This window comes from Sinocyclocheilus rhinocerous, unplaced genomic scaffold, assembly GCF_001515625.1.
Source record: "Sinocyclocheilus rhinocerous isolate Xijiao unplaced genomic scaffold, SAMN03320098_v1.1 scaffold1615, whole genome shotgun sequence".
NCBI classification, from domain to species: Eukaryota; Metazoa; Chordata; class Actinopteri; order Cypriniformes; family Cyprinidae; genus Sinocyclocheilus; species Sinocyclocheilus rhinocerous.
In genome coordinates this window covers 1725999-1740959 of record NW_015645292.1, presented here as the reverse complement: position 1 = coordinate 1740959, position 14961 = coordinate 1725999, and the positions used below count along the sequence as shown (strand labels likewise).

The 14961-nt window shown below is 46.0% G+C and overlaps 1 protein-coding gene and 1 long non-coding RNA gene across 2 annotated transcripts in view; one reads left to right on the top strand and one right to left on the bottom strand.

Moving 5' to 3' along the window:
• The window catches only part of LOC107705936 (uncharacterized), a 5362-nt gene extending 4803 nt beyond the window's left edge, over positions 1-559 (bottom strand). Inside the window, exons 1-2 of the long non-coding RNA XR_001636111.1 lie at positions 434-559; positions 101-269 (exon numbers count right to left, since the gene is read on the bottom strand). This is a non-coding gene — a long non-coding RNA (uncharacterized LOC107705936). The remainder of the gene's footprint in view (positions 1-100; positions 270-433) is intronic.
• Positions 560-2604: 2045 nt separating this feature from the next.
• Positions 2605-14961, top strand: part of smarca4b (SWI/SNF related BAF chromatin remodeling complex subunit ATPase 4b) — a 14451-nt gene continuing 2094 nt past the window's right edge. The window contains exons 1-26 of the mRNA XM_016509386.1: positions 2605-2734; positions 3542-3774; positions 3849-3951; positions 4170-4565; positions 5044-5142; positions 5222-5489; positions 5841-5967; positions 6089-6262; positions 6752-6808; positions 7049-7238; positions 7498-7655; positions 7899-8062; positions 8141-8207; positions 9058-9168; positions 9250-9492; positions 10303-10416; positions 10490-10597; positions 10679-10708; positions 11643-11813; positions 11884-12111; positions 13089-13130; positions 13457-13534; positions 13642-13860; positions 13933-14189; positions 14588-14693; positions 14770-14871. Coding sequence (XP_016364872.1) covers positions 3556-3774; positions 3849-3951; positions 4170-4565; positions 5044-5142; positions 5222-5489; positions 5841-5967; positions 6089-6262; positions 6752-6808; positions 7049-7238; positions 7498-7655; positions 7899-8062; positions 8141-8207; positions 9058-9168; positions 9250-9492; positions 10303-10416; positions 10490-10597; positions 10679-10708; positions 11643-11813; positions 11884-12111; positions 13089-13130; positions 13457-13534; positions 13642-13860; positions 13933-14189; positions 14588-14693; positions 14770-14871 — 3831 coding nt within the window. The 5' untranslated portion in view covers positions 2605-2734; positions 3542-3555. The remainder of the gene's footprint in view (positions 2735-3541; positions 3775-3848; positions 3952-4169; positions 4566-5043; positions 5143-5221; positions 5490-5840; positions 5968-6088; positions 6263-6751; positions 6809-7048; positions 7239-7497; positions 7656-7898; positions 8063-8140; positions 8208-9057; positions 9169-9249; positions 9493-10302; positions 10417-10489; positions 10598-10678; positions 10709-11642; positions 11814-11883; positions 12112-13088; positions 13131-13456; positions 13535-13641; positions 13861-13932; positions 14190-14587; positions 14694-14769; positions 14872-14961) is intronic.

Below are 14961 nucleotides of genomic sequence, written 5' to 3'. Positions count from 1 at the left end.
GAGTGTGTGTGAGTGTGTGTGTGTGTGTGTGTGTGTGAGAGAGTGTGAGTGAGAGTGTGTGTGAGAGTGTGAGTGAGAGTGTGTGTGTGTAGACACTCACCGAAATGAAAGAAATCCTCCACACTCTCGTCTTCCTCTTTGACTTTGACTCCCAGCGGGCGGCCGCAGCGCTCAAACGGGCCTGAGGGCAGAAACTTCGCGCTAGAGGAGAGAGACTGGGGCAGTTTAGTGTTTGTCGACAGAGCCTGCGGCAGTTTGTTCCCGAAGTCCTAAAACAGAGTGAATAACATCACACACACACCGCGGCCGCGTCAACCGGGACCGACAGGAAAATATTCCACAAACACACACGCTCCACATTAAACTCATTCAAACAGCGCCTTCATCCCCGTTAATCGAGCAGAGTGAACCATTATAACCGCGGAACACTCACCAGATCCATCCTACTCGTCCATTTGTGTAAATTATCAACGAAATTCATCGATGAGCAGAACACGCAGAAATTTGATATTCACCGGAACTCGTTCCCGTTTCTCACGAGCACGATAAACAAACAGCGCCACCTGCTGCAGAAGAGGACTCTCACACTCATAATACTTTCCACACACTATCTTTAGCTAAACATTCGGACATAATTGTTAAGTCAATAGCTGAATATTTACTTTTGGATATATCCAACCTAGTATAACTCCCATCATTAATGCACACTAGATTTTTCATTTCTAAGAGTTCTTCCACTGCTCTTCCATTATGATCTGTGTGCTCACTACCCCATAATGTATTGTGTGCATTAAAATCACCACACCACACCTCACTATGGCTACCTTCTCCCCCTATATTTGTCAGTGTTCCACTATTTAATCTTTTACAGGGATTATAAAAATGGATTATTCTAATTTTTTGTGATCCTGACCAGACTTCTACTATCACTGATTCACATTCTTCCCTTACATTCACTTGCTTATAGGCTATATCAGTTTTAATGAATGTTACTACTCCACCACCATTTCCAACTTTCCTGTCCCTTCTAACTGCTGTATATCCTTGTAAAACAAATTTCAAGTGTGGTTTGAGCCAAGTTTCTTGAATACAAAGTACCTGAGGTCTAAATCTACCATCTGAAATAAATTTTTTAAATTCCTTGCACACACGCGCACACACACACACACACACTCAATGCACACACATACACACACACACACACACACACACACACGACTGTTCAAAACACAAAGTGAAGCAGCAGTTTGGCAGACTTTTGAGATGTAGTGAATTATAGGTTTGTATCTTTTGTGTTAAAAATGTAACATCTGAATGTTTGTCCTCATGATTTACACTAATTGATTCCATGACTCTTGATTGAGTTCACTTCTTCTAAACTCTGTCACACATCAGTTCATCCCTGTCCTAAATCACACTGCAACCATTCGTACGTGTCTCAAAATCATCTTATTCTACCATAACATGACAAACTATCATCACACAAAAACACTTCATGACACAATGACCTTCAAAACACTAAATTCTTCAGCTTCACAAGATTGTGAGTTTTTTGGGAGAAGAAATTCAAGAGTGTCTCTTTATTATGTCCATTGCAGTAAATTGATAATGATATTGATAATGTGCTTCAGTATCATATGCTTGTTTTGTTACGGCGTGTTTGTCATTTTCTGCATGTGTTTCAGTTCTTCAGTGCAGTGTTTGTGCCGTTCAGCGGATCCAGTCCTCTCATGAAGGATCTCTACATCGACAGCCAGATTCTGATTGATGCCAGTGTGAATATTGTTCTTCACAGCGTATAAAGCTCTTTGTGTCTCTCAGGCCGTTCACAGCATGTGTTGATGACAAACACACTCTGTCTCTCTTTCTCTGGTTCAGTTTAATTGTAATTGTACATTTTTATCAGCAACAGGTTTTCAGTTTAGCTGCATACAAAGAAAATCCTGAAAGAAAAAATGAACAACATTGAGTAAAACGAGTACAGTTTTCTTGTCTTATTCAAGTTTGAGCAGTCATCATCCGTCTGACTCTGTGATGAGCAGCATAACTCCATGGGTTAGGTTAGTTCAGCCCTATATTTACCCATCAGCTGGGCTGAAAACAACACAAGATGGATAGTTTTAACCTGCAGTTTCCCTGCCTGCAGCTCCAGCATCACCACCCCCGACAGTACACATGTTTGTAAATGAATGGCCTGATGGATGGATGGATGGATGGATGGCCTGATGGATGGATGGATGGATGTGACTGCAGTGATGGTGGGATGATGTATATCTGTCTCTATGAACATGATTAAGAGCATGAAGTCAGAAATAAATACTGATCTGATACACTTATAGGTGCATTAAAATTACACACAGTGTACAAAGTATCTGTATATTTCTCTACAGAATGATTATATATGTTAGATATAGTTATGTTGGTACTGGTAAACAGATAAAGTGTTTGTTCTGGTCAGAAATTAACATAAGTTGTTACAACTCTGCCCTACATAACTAAAGAAAAACATCAAAAGACAAAATATAATTTGTATAATATGAAACATATCTCTTTATAACTTAGAAATGTAATCTCTTTCGCTTTCTCTCGATCTCTGTGTCCGCAGCGGCGCTCCGTACATGAGCATCGACCGAATGAATGAACGGAGCGGATGTCGGCGGCGCTGCTCGGTAATAACCGTACCGTGGGCTCCGTCATCGGCTCGAGCGCGTCCGCCTCACTCATTATATCGAGGGTAAGTCTAATGAAATACACAAGGAATTATTATCGTATTCATCTCTGTAGTGTGAACACGAGCACATCAGCCTGTGTGTCCGCTTCGCACGTCATGATTCCGTCGCGCTGTATCGGTGTGACGCGGCGGAGGACGCTCGGTGTCGCGGCGGCGGAGGCGCAGATCATCGGCGGAGGATCGCTGCAGCGGCGCGAGCTGGACGACATTTTATTTTCCTGTCAAATGTTGATGCGTGGCTTATTTTCCCGTAACGAGCCGCTGCTTGATGTTTCCAGCGGCAGGAATGAGTGCATCTGCTCTGGTGGTCCTGCAGAATCAGCATCAGCATCAGAATCAGCATCAGAACACCTGGACAACACACAGACATTAGAAATGGTGGCTCAGGGGCCCGGAGAAGTCATGGAAACTCAACACAATCTCAAAATGGGAATTTTTCTTGAGTAAAATAGATATCAACTCTAAAATATTACGTTAAAAAATCTATAAAATGATATTGAAAAAAAAAAAAGAAATGAACTGGTGAAAGATGCAGGGACTGCTATTAAGGTGTGATTTTTCCTGCCAGTCGCTGATATTATTTGAATGAGTCTGTAATTCACTTCTTCAGCTGATCCTGTTATGAAGCATCACTGATCCCAGAGGGAGACATTTAGATTCAAAACTGCAGCACTGCTTTGGACATCATGTAAATAAATTGTGCTTTGATAGAAACAGAGAGCAAACATTATGATAAAACATTTTTATGGTATAGTTCACAAAGTCACATTTTAATGGGCACAAACGTTCTGTCCTAATACTCGAATGCAGGCTGAGTCTGTGGCATGTCCACCCCGGAGCCCCCGTTAGGAGGCACGCCCTGCCCGGGGCCCTCGCCTGGTCCGGGCCCGTCTCCAGGGGCCGTGCTGGGGTCCGGACTGTCCCCTGGATCCTCACACAGCATGATGGGCCCCAGTCCCGGACCAGCCACTTCCACAGGACTCTCCTTTCCTCCGCAAGCGCCTGCGGGATACAGCCAGGAGAGTCTGCACCAGATGCACAAGGTGGAAATATAAATCAATCTAAATGCCAAATAGCAGAGGTCATATCTCTATTAATGTCTTTCTTTGTCCTAAAGCCAGTGGAGGAGAACCTTTCAGAAGACGCTCGCTTCACTCAGATGAAGGTGGTTCCGATGAGGATGACCCGTCCAGGGAGCCCAATGGACCAGCACTCGCAAGGTAACTTCACCAGCAGCAGACAAAGGGCCGTTTAACTAGTAGAGTCTGACAGATGTCCGTTTTCGGCTCCCTAGTTGCATTTTAATTTGTGCATTCAGCATTGCTTTACTTTGCTACATGAGACTCAGCATTTGAGAAGCGCTGCTGTCTGTTCCGTCACAAACAGGACGATGTTTTATTGTTAGACTGACATGTGTCTCTTCTGTCTCCTCCTGCAGGATACCCGTCTCCGCTGGGCTCTTCAGAGCACGTGTCCAGTCCCGTGTCCGCCAGCGGGCCTCCATCAGGTCCTCTCCTGTCCACCTCCGGCTCTAGCTCTGCCTCGCTGGACGGTGTGGACAGCCAGAGCCTCCCGCAGCAGAACCGTCCGGGAAGCCAAAGCACGGCCCCGGGCCCCAGCGGCTCCTCCGCTCCGACGCCCTTCAACCAGAGCCAGCTGCACCAGCTGCGGGCGCAGATCATGGCGTATAAGATGCTGGCGCGCGGGCAGCCGCTCCCAGAACACCTGCAGATGGCGGTGCAGGGCAAGCGGCCCATGCCAGGGATGCCCCAGGGACCGTCTCTGACCAGCCTGCCCCCCGGCGGAGCGAGCGCCGGCTTCAGCCGAGGACATGGTGAGCACATCTGACACACTTAATCTACCACACATGTATCTGAGCTGTTCATGGTTGTTCTGATAGTTGAAAATCAATTACTGATGATGGGATTTCATTATCTGATAAAAAAAAGTACGTATTATAATGTTTCACTGGTTATGGAGTGCAGGGTTGGGCAAAATTCAGAATTTAGTTATTTGATTTCATTTGAATTGAATTAAATTGGTCCCACGGGATGTTGAACTGAAATGACAGGAAGATGAACTGACTGAAATGCAGTTAAAATAATTTCAACGCAGTCACACTACTGGTCCTTAAATTCACAGTTGCGTTGTGTGCGTAACCTCGCTCCTAACTCAGACTGAAGTGTATTTCTTGGTTCTCGTCTGAATGATGCTCAGTCCTGATGGAGTGGAAGTGTGTTGAACAGTCAGCTTTGCTGCACTCGTCTGTGGTGACTTTAGTAAAGGGTTAGTTTGTGCCGGTTGCTCCGCAGGGATGGTGGGACCCAACATGCCTCCTCCTGGACCTTCTGGAGTCCCGGCTGGTGTTCAGGGCCAGAACCACAACGGGCCCCCGAAACCGTGGCCTGAAGGTGAGAGCGCATCCGTGAACTTCTTCTGGTAACATGCTTCTGGTAAAGCAGCCTGTGATGATGTGTGTCTGTGTGGCAGGTCCTCTGGTCAATGCGGCGACCCCCTCGAACGCTCCTCAGAAGCTGATGCCGCTGCAGCCCACCGGACGCCCCTCTCCTGCACCCCCGTCTGTGCCACCGGCCGCTTCTCCGGTCATGCCACCGCAGACCCAGTCTCCAGCACACCTGGGCCACTCGTCTCAGCCCGCCACCATGGTGCCACTGCACCAGAAGCAGAACCGCATCACGCCGGTTCAGAAGCCCTGCGGTCTGGACCCGGTGGAGATCCTGCAGGAGAGAGAGTACAGGTGAGTCCTAGCCCTGACCCTGACAGAACCGCAGGCGAGAACAAACGATCGCTCTCGGAGAACACTGCCACCGCTGCTCGTTAAACCAGCCTCCTCTAAACCAAAAGATACGACGCTTTTTCAGGCTTCTAGTGAACCTGCACTGAAGTGATTTACTCGGTTATCTGTTCTTAACTCTTTCCCCACCAAACACGGAATTTTCCTGGTTTCCGTGTTCTTGCTGTTATACACTAGGGGGCGCTATTACGCATCTCCTGAATGAGTCCAGAATCTCCCAGTTCGTGCGGACTGCACCGGCTCCGTGTCACTGCCGAGTGGTTCCTGGACTTCTGATGCTTTGTGTCTCTGCAGGCTGGAAGCTCGTATCACTCACCGTATTCAGGAGCTGGAGAATCTTCCAGGGTCTCTGGCTGGAGATCTGCGCACCAAAGCCACGATTGAGCTCAAAGCGCTCCGACTGCTCAACTTCCAGAGACAGGTGATGAACCCGGACTGACTCTGTGATCCACATCAATCTACTGACATATTCCACTGCATCAGTGCATCTGTTGAACATCCTCTGCTAAAGCGCTCTGATGTTCATCTGTTTGCCTTCACAGCTGCGTCAGGAGGTGGTGGTTTGCATGAGACGCGACACGGCCTTAGAAACCTCACTGGACTCAAAGGGCTACAAGCGCAACAAGAGGCAGTCGTTACGTGAGGCACGAATCACAGAGAAACTAGAGAAACAGCAGAAGATCGAACAGGAACGCAAACGCAGGCAGAAGCACCAGGCAAGCGGCTCTAGCACACTCACAGTGGCTCTCTGATTCCTCCAAACGCCTGAGAGCACACTGGATATCTGGGATTTAAAATCTAATTTAAACTTGCAAATAAACAGCTCATTTTATGATTTTAAAGGAAATGTTATGATGTAAAAGAAACAAAGATATTTCAGATTGAGCTCTATTTCTAAGCAACCAATCAGAAGATCAGTGATCATGTTGTTCTTCCAGTGAAGCTGAAAATGCTCCGTGGATCTTCTCAGGTCCTGCTGGAGAACATGATGATCAGGTTTAGATGCTGACTGATTCTCTCATGCATCTTCCTTCTGCAGTTCAGCTGGTCACTCTTATTGTGATGCTGATCATATGATTAGTAATGAAATATTTAGTATTAAATTACAGGAGAATGCAAAATAAAAATTTCCACAAGTGCTCTCAGATGTTTGGAGCTCACTTCAGTCACTGTGTTAATTCCCATGATTCATTGCTCTGCTGCAGGAATATCTCAACAGCATCCTGCAGCACGCCAAAGACTTCAAGGAGTACTCTCACACACACACACTCACACACACACACACACACACTCACTCACTCACTCACTCACTCACACTCACACACTCACTCACACACACACTCACTCACACACACACACACTCACTCACTCACTCACACTCACTCACTTACTCACACTCACTCACTCACTCACTCACTCACACACACTCTCTCTGTCTCTCTCACACACACACACTAACCTGAGGTCAGGTGTGTAGCTCGTGTATATTGTGTGTCCTGCAGGCTGAGGATGAGGAGGGTTACCGGAAGCTCATTGACCAGAAGAAGGACAAGCGTCTGGCGTATCTGCTGCAGCAGACGGATGAGTACGTGGCTAATCTGACAGAGCTGGTCCGTGCTCATAAAGCTGTGCAGGCCCTGAAGGAGAAGAAGAAGAAGAAGAGGAAGAAGAAGAAGCTGGAGAACGCGGAGGGCCAGTTAAATGCAGAGCACAAATTCTGAGTATGGGTCACCATACTTGGCCACACGTCACTTTACTTCACTTCATATAAGAGGAACATGTTATAGTACAGAACTCCTATTCCGAATACATGTAGAGTGTGTGTGTGTGTGTGTGTCTCGTGTGTGTGTGTGTGTGTGTCTCTCTCTCATGTCTCTTATAATGTGAGTGTGTGTGTGTGTGTGTGTGTCTCTCTCTCTCATGTCTCTTATGTGAGTGTGTGTGTGTGTGTGTCTCTGCAGGCATGCTAAACAGGATGTGGATGATGAGTACGGCAGCGCAGCGTTTGCTCGTGGGTTACAGTCGTATTACGCCGTGGCTCATGCGGTCACTGAGCGGGTGGACAAACAGTCGTCTTTGCTAATCAACGGTCAACTCAAGCAATACCAGGTCATTCTGAGCTCTTACCAGTCGTTCAACATCAACACTTTCAACATTAATGGACAACTGATGAGAGTTTAAGTCGCTGATACACACGAAACACACACATTAAGAACAAACTAAGAGAGCTCTAGTGATTGCAAACAGAAAACTGACTGAAACAATATAAAACAATCCAAACGAAGAGACTTCAGACAGACGAAACAGCAGGCAGCAGCTGAATGTGTTGATGTTGTGACTGTTTCTCCACAGGTCAAGGGTCTGGAGTGGCTGGTGTCTCTCTATAACAACAATCTGAACGGGATCCTGGCGGATGAGATGGGTTTGGGCAAAACCATCCAAACCATCGCGCTCATCACGTACCTGATGGAGTACAAGCGCTTGAACGGACCCTACCTCATCATCGTGCCGCTCTCGTCAGTCGCTCTGCCTGTTTTTACTTCTGTATGTTCACACAGAGAGTCTGTTTGATGAACACTGTGTTTCTCTGACAGGACTCTGTCTAACTGGGTCTATGAGTTTGATAAGTGGGCGCCGTCTGTCGTCAAAGTCTCGTATAAGGTGAGCGACACACAGAGAGACACATGATCTGGAGTAAACATGAATCTGTGTTAGCGAGTGACTAAACTGGCTGTATTTCACTTCTGCTCGAGACTGTGTGATAATCCAGCTTATGCCAAGTCATATTTATTTCTATAGGGCTTTATACAATACAGATTGCTTCAAAGCAGCTTCATGGAAATAAACATGAAAATATCAGCGTTAATGCTGTATAATTCATCATTCATGAAATGCCTTCAGCTGTGAAGCAGCTCTACTGAAGACAGCGCTGTCATTAGTTTATATCGTGCCTGTGTTCTGCAAATACAGCGACTCTTACGATAAAGTCCTTATGATGTTCCTCAAATGTGAGCCTGCAGCACAAAAGCAGTGTTAAGTCGCTGGGGTATATTTGTAGCAATAGCCAACAATACATTGTATGGGTCACAATTATAGATTTTTCATTTATGCCCAAAATCATTAGGATATTAAGTAAAGATCATGTTCCATGAAGATATTTTGTAGATTTCCTACTGTAAATATATCAAAACTTAATTTGGACAACTTTAAAGGCAATTTTCTCAATATTGTCCTATCCTAACAAACCATACATCAATGGAAAGATTATTTATTCAGTTTTCAGATGATGCATAAATCTTAATTTTGAACACTGGTTTTGTGCTCCCATATTGTCACATATTTGAGTCACTTTGAACAAATGCAAATGTTTTAAGGAAGTCTGGTCAATTTCACAGTGACTTCCAGCAGTTTGAGTGTAGTCAGCCACTTGTGTCAGTAGTGTAGTGCAGCTGGTCTCGTATCCTCCCACAAACCCAAGCGCTGGTTTGATCATGTGATCGTGTGTGTTCAGGGATCTCCTGCTGCTAGAAGAGCCTTCATCCCACAGCTGCGCAGCGGCAAGTTCAACGTGCTGATCACTACATACGAATACATCATCAAAGACAAGCATGTGCTGGCCAAGGTATGCGTGTGCCTCTGTGTGGTCACCTGTGACCTTTGACCTCGGTCAGACGCGCTGATGAGATCCTGTCACCTGACACAGATTCGCTGGAAGTACATGATCGTGGACGAAGGCCATCGCATGAAGAACCATCACTGTAAGCTGACGCAGGTGTTGAACACGCATTACCTGGCTCCACGGCGTGTGCTTCTGACCGGGACCCCGCTGCAGAACAAGCTGCCCGAGCTCTGGGCGCTGCTCAACTTCCTGCTGCCCACCATCTTCAAGAGCTGCAGCACGTTTGAGCAGTGGTTCAACGCTCCCTTCGCCATGACCGGAGAGAAGGTCCGTCTGTTTCACTAGTGCTGAGCACATCTCTGACAGCGAGCCGCTATCACACAGACTGATTATGAACATGAATGCTAATCATGCTTGTGTTTGTGTGTTAGCCTCTTTCTTATAAGGATGAATCAGACTTATTTTATTCATTATAACTTGATTATTTATCAAGAAAATGAACAGAGAAAAGCTAAAGTTAGTCATCGCTCAGGAATGGACTATAACTATAATAATAACTATTCTAACAGTCATCATGCACGCCAGCGGTCAGTAACGCGGTTTATTTTAAGCGTGCTGCTGTTTTGTCGTCTGCTGCTTTAAATGCTCGAGCTCTTTAAAGTCGAGTGGATTCTGATTGGTTGATTATTCTAGTTATCGTTTTAGTGTGTACTTCACTATTCAAAAATAATTAGAGCCATTATTAAAGCTTTAGAGTTATATAAACGATATAGTTATCATCCTTGGAGATGTCACCTGACATTTCATTTACGTTCACACGTTTGGCAGACGATCTTATCCAAAACAACTTACATTGCATTCAGTCAGATTATAGATTTTTATCAATTCATGCATTTCCTGCCAATCGAACCCGTGACCGTAGCGTTGCTAGCGCTGCACTTTACAGACATGAATCTTGAAGCAACCATTCAAAGCAAAGTAGTGAAATGAATTCAAATGTACCTCTATGTTCACATCATTGTGATGAAATAAACTAACTAGTCTGATTCCATCCTGAGCCTTTAATGTGTGATTCTGCTCGTCAAGACATGCTGGGAAATGAAGAGCAGTAGTAGACGTGACTGATGTGTCTCTCAGGTGGATCTGAACGAGGAGGAGACCATCCTGATCATCCGCCGCCTGCACAAGGTGCTCCGCCCCTTCCTGTTGCGCCGGCTGAAGAAGGAAGTGGAGGCGCAGCTGCCTGAGAAGGTGATTCTGATGCAGTCTGTCTGTCGTCGCCTCGGACAGATGAAGCATTGTGCTGTTTTGTGTCTGTGTGCAGGTGGAGTACGTGATCAAGTGTGACATGTCTGCGCTGCAGAGGGTCCTGTACCGACACATGCAGGCCAAAGGAGTGCTGCTGACCGACGGCTCCGAGAAGGACAAGAAGGTGAGCAAGAGTGTGTGTGTGTGTGTGTGTGTTTCAGGGTTAATGTGAGTGTGTGTGTGTGTGTGTGTGTGTGTGTTTCAGGGTAAATGTGTGTGTGATTATGAGTGTGTGTGTGTGTTTCAGGATTAATGTGTGTGTGATTATGAGTGTGTGTGTGTGTTTCAGGATTAATGTGTGTGTGATTATGAGTGTGTGTGTGTGTTTCAGGATTAATGTGTGTGTGATTATGAGTGTGTGTGTGTGTTTCAGGATTAATGTGTGTGTGATTATGAGTGTGTGTGTGTGTTTCAGGATTAATGTGTGTGTGATTATGAGTGTGTGTGTGTGTTTCAGGATTAATGTGTGTGTGATTATGAGTGTGTGTGTGTGTTTCAGGATTAATGTGTGTGTGATTATGAGTGTGTGTGTGTGTTTCAGGGTTAATGTGTGTGTGATTATGAGTGTGTGTGTGTGTTTCAGGATTAATGTGTGTGTGATCTGTGTTTGTCTGTAGTTTGTGAAGTATAGCAGGATTATGATTATTATTGCTCATGATGATCTGGACAAACCTCGTCCTGCAGCGTCTGGATGATTCCTCGGAGCATGTGTGTGTCGAGGCTTCTTCACTAGAGATCACACACTGTTTTCATCTGGTATTCACGAGTTCGCACTTACATATAATCAGATTGAGTGAATAGCATGTATATTTGGCGTGCTGGGGGGAATATAGCCTGAACCCAGAGAACTCGGGATCAGAATAGTTCGAGAGAGGAGCGTGTGTGTGTGTGTGTGTGGGACAGAGGCACGTTGGCTGTATATATATTATATTTACTATCGTGCTAATTAAGTTGATTATCTGAACGTGCTCCTCCCGAACTAATAAAACATCATATAGTGTGAACGTTTACAGCTCCGAGCAGTCCTGACACTAGGATATGATGAGACGTGAGCCTGGACTCTACTGACTCAGGAATATGTTAAAGACGTGGGAACGGTCGGGCGACTCCATCATCGTGGCTGGCAGCGGTTACTCAGAGAAGACTAGTGCTAGAAATGATGTTTGTGTGTTTTAGGCACGACTAAAGCAGAGGATCGTGGGATGCTGCTGAAGACCTTCAATGATCCGGCCTCTCAGTGCTTCATATTCCTGCTGAGCACCAGAGCGGGTGGACTGGGCCTCAATCTGCAGAGCGCGGACACCGTCATCATATTTGACAGCGACTGGAACCCTCATCAGGTACCCTTCATCCTCCTCATCCTCCTCATCCTCATCCTCAGCTGGCTCCTCTGATGCTCTCGGTCTGCAGGACCTCCAGGCGCAGGATCGAGCGCACCGCATCGGACAGCAGAACGAGGTGAGGGTTCTGCGGCTCTGTACCGTCAACAGCGTCGAGGAGAAGATCCTGGCGGCCGCTAAATACAAGCTGAACGTGGACCAGAAGGTGATCCAGGCCGGCATGTTCGACCAGAAGTCGTCGAGTCACGAGCGCCGAGCGTTTCTGCAGGCCATTCTGGAGCACGAGGAGCAGGACGAGGTCAGGACTCTCATTCGGTCTCGTTTAGTCTCTACATTGACCACGTTTACGCGAATGAGAATATCCCAATATTATATACTGTATATATATATATATGTAATTTGCTCTTGTTTTATTAACGAATGCGTCATGTAAACTGCTTAAGTCAAGTCGGAATGAGGCTGGTGCCGTACGATATTATCCTGAATAATTATCCAGAATATCAGCTGTAGCACAGTATTTTGCACATCCATACAAACGTGATTCTAAGAAACAGCTTTGAGACGTAAAGCACACATTCTGGAGGAGATTCGTCTTGCATAAAGAGAAGTGAGAGTGAATCACTGTAAGGATGCGTTTAAGGGTTTGTGAGGCCGGATTTGTGCATACATATAATAACTAGTGTTGCACGATACCGGTACTAAAAAGGTATCGCGGTACTCCGCTTTTAAACAGCTGAGAAAGAAAACGTGTGTATCAATAAATTGGGTGCGTGACAGCAGTCTAATATTCCTGCTGCTGTCTGTCTCTACAATATTAATCAAAAAATCACTCACTAATCTTTACTAGCTTTAATAAGGATAAATGTTTGAATGTTTCATTCCTACAGTGAAGACTATGCAGTGCTTTACTTTTGTATTTTGATTACTTCATTCAATTTCTGTGTCATCTCTTTCTTGAATGCTACTGTTAAACAGACCTACTGTACCTAAAACACTGCTTATTTCATTTGTGTCTGTTTTATTGCATTAGTCCTTTTGTTTGTTACTTGCATCTATGTTCTTATTATTAATAACAAAAATGACTATATCCTGATATAAATTATTATTGTGAAATAAAATGACTCCTAGCGTAGAGTAATATTCTGGTCATATTTCCCTCGGCTAGCTAACCAGTCCTGCACAGATCTCCACACACTGCAGGCTCGTCTGTATCAGTCATGACTTGCTCACTGTAGGCTTGTGACACTGGCATGTGATGTTTTGTTTTGTTTTAAGGGGGAGGAAATGCTCAAAAAGCAGGACAGGAACACTGGTCAAGTGAGAGATTTCTTTCTTTTCTTTTTGTAATTTTTGTCATGGTATCGGTTCAGTACTAGTATCGAGATGTTCTAGTCAAGTCAAAATGTTGGTATCGTGACAACACTAATAATAACAGTTTTATAACGTTAAGGTGATCTAATAATAATAAGATAATCTCCAGGATTTAGCGAGAGAATGTTGTTTTTTCATGTAAATACTGTAGGATTATGAAGCATCAAGAACTTATTTTCTGTGTTCATGTAAACGTGGTCATGGATCTTTTCTGTGCTTCTAAAGCTCTTCTGATGGCTTGCTGTTTTTGTCTGCATCTGTTTCTCCGTCAGGAAGAGGACGAGGTGCCGGACGATGAGACCGTAAATCAGATGATCGCCAGGAGTGAGGACGAGTTTGACCAGTTCATGGTCTCGTTTCACTTTCTCTCGCTTATGTTTGCTGGAACAAATTCAGATCATCGCTTAATCCAGATCGAATCCAAATTAACTTCCACTGTCTCTGTGTTTCTGCGCAGCGCATGGATCTGGATCGCCGCCGCGAGGAAGCACGCAATCCGAAGCGAAAGCCTCGTCTCATGGAGGAGGACGAGCTGCCCACCTGGATCATGAAAGACGACGCCGAGGTGGAAAGACTCACCTGTGAGGAAGAAGAGGAGAAGATGTTCGGCCGCGGCTCCCGTCAGAGGAAGGAGGTGGATTACAGCGATTCGCTCACAGAGAAACAGTGGCTGAAGGTCAGACAGACGCCTCATTCATCAGCTTGTCTTCCTCTGCTGGACGCTCCTGATCCATCCCTCTGTTCTCAGGCGATCGAGGACGGGACCCTGGATGAGATCGAGGAGGAGGTGCGCCACAAGAAAACGTCTCGGAAGAGGAGGCGCGATCGAGATCCGGACGCCATCCCGTCCACTTCAGGCGCTCGCGGGGGACGAGAGAGAGACGACGACGGCAAAAGACAGAAAAAACGAGGTCGCCCGCCGTCCGAGAAGCTTTCGCCGAACCCTCCGCCGCTCACCAAGAAGATGAAGAAGATTGTGGACGCTGTTATTAAATATAAGGAGAAGTGAGTGTCAGAGTCATTTCCAAAGTGGTTGAGAAAAGTAGGAGCCAGCACTGAGACGTGATAAAGTAGGACAGGAGGTGTTCTGTGTCTTCAGATGTTCTTCATGAACAGGTTTGTGTATGTCCCTCTCAGAGCACAACATGGTTGGTCGTGTTACAGCTGATGCGGACGCTAGTAGCTGAACGGTGATGTTGTTCATGATATTGAGTGCTAGTTTGAGCTGGAGATGCTGCAGGTCTGTTATAGCAGATGGTCAGAGACAGACAGCGGTGAAGGTTTGGAGGACGGGTCAGAGGTCAGCTGGAGAGGAGATGTTTAGAGGCACCGAGCATATGAATTATTCCTCACTAAACCGCCGTGACTGATGTGTGTTTGTGTCGTGATGTTCTGAATGTTAGTAACGGCCGTCAGCTGAGCGAGGTGTTCATCCAGCTGCCGTCACGCAAGGAGCTGCCCGAGTACTACGAGCTGATCCGCAAACCTGTGGACTTCAGGAAGATCAAGGTGAGCGAGTGGATCGTGAACACAGTCAGCGTCTGTGAGCTCAGGCTTCATTCTGCTGTCGTCTGTGTGTGAGCAGGAGCGCATCCGGAGCCATCGATACCGCAGCCTCAACGATCTGGAGCGAGACGTGATGCTGCTGTGCCAGAACGCTCAGACCTTCAACCTGGAGGGATCACTGGTTAGAGACACACACACACACACAGACTCACACACACACAGACTCACACAGACACACACACACACACACACACACATACACATACACATA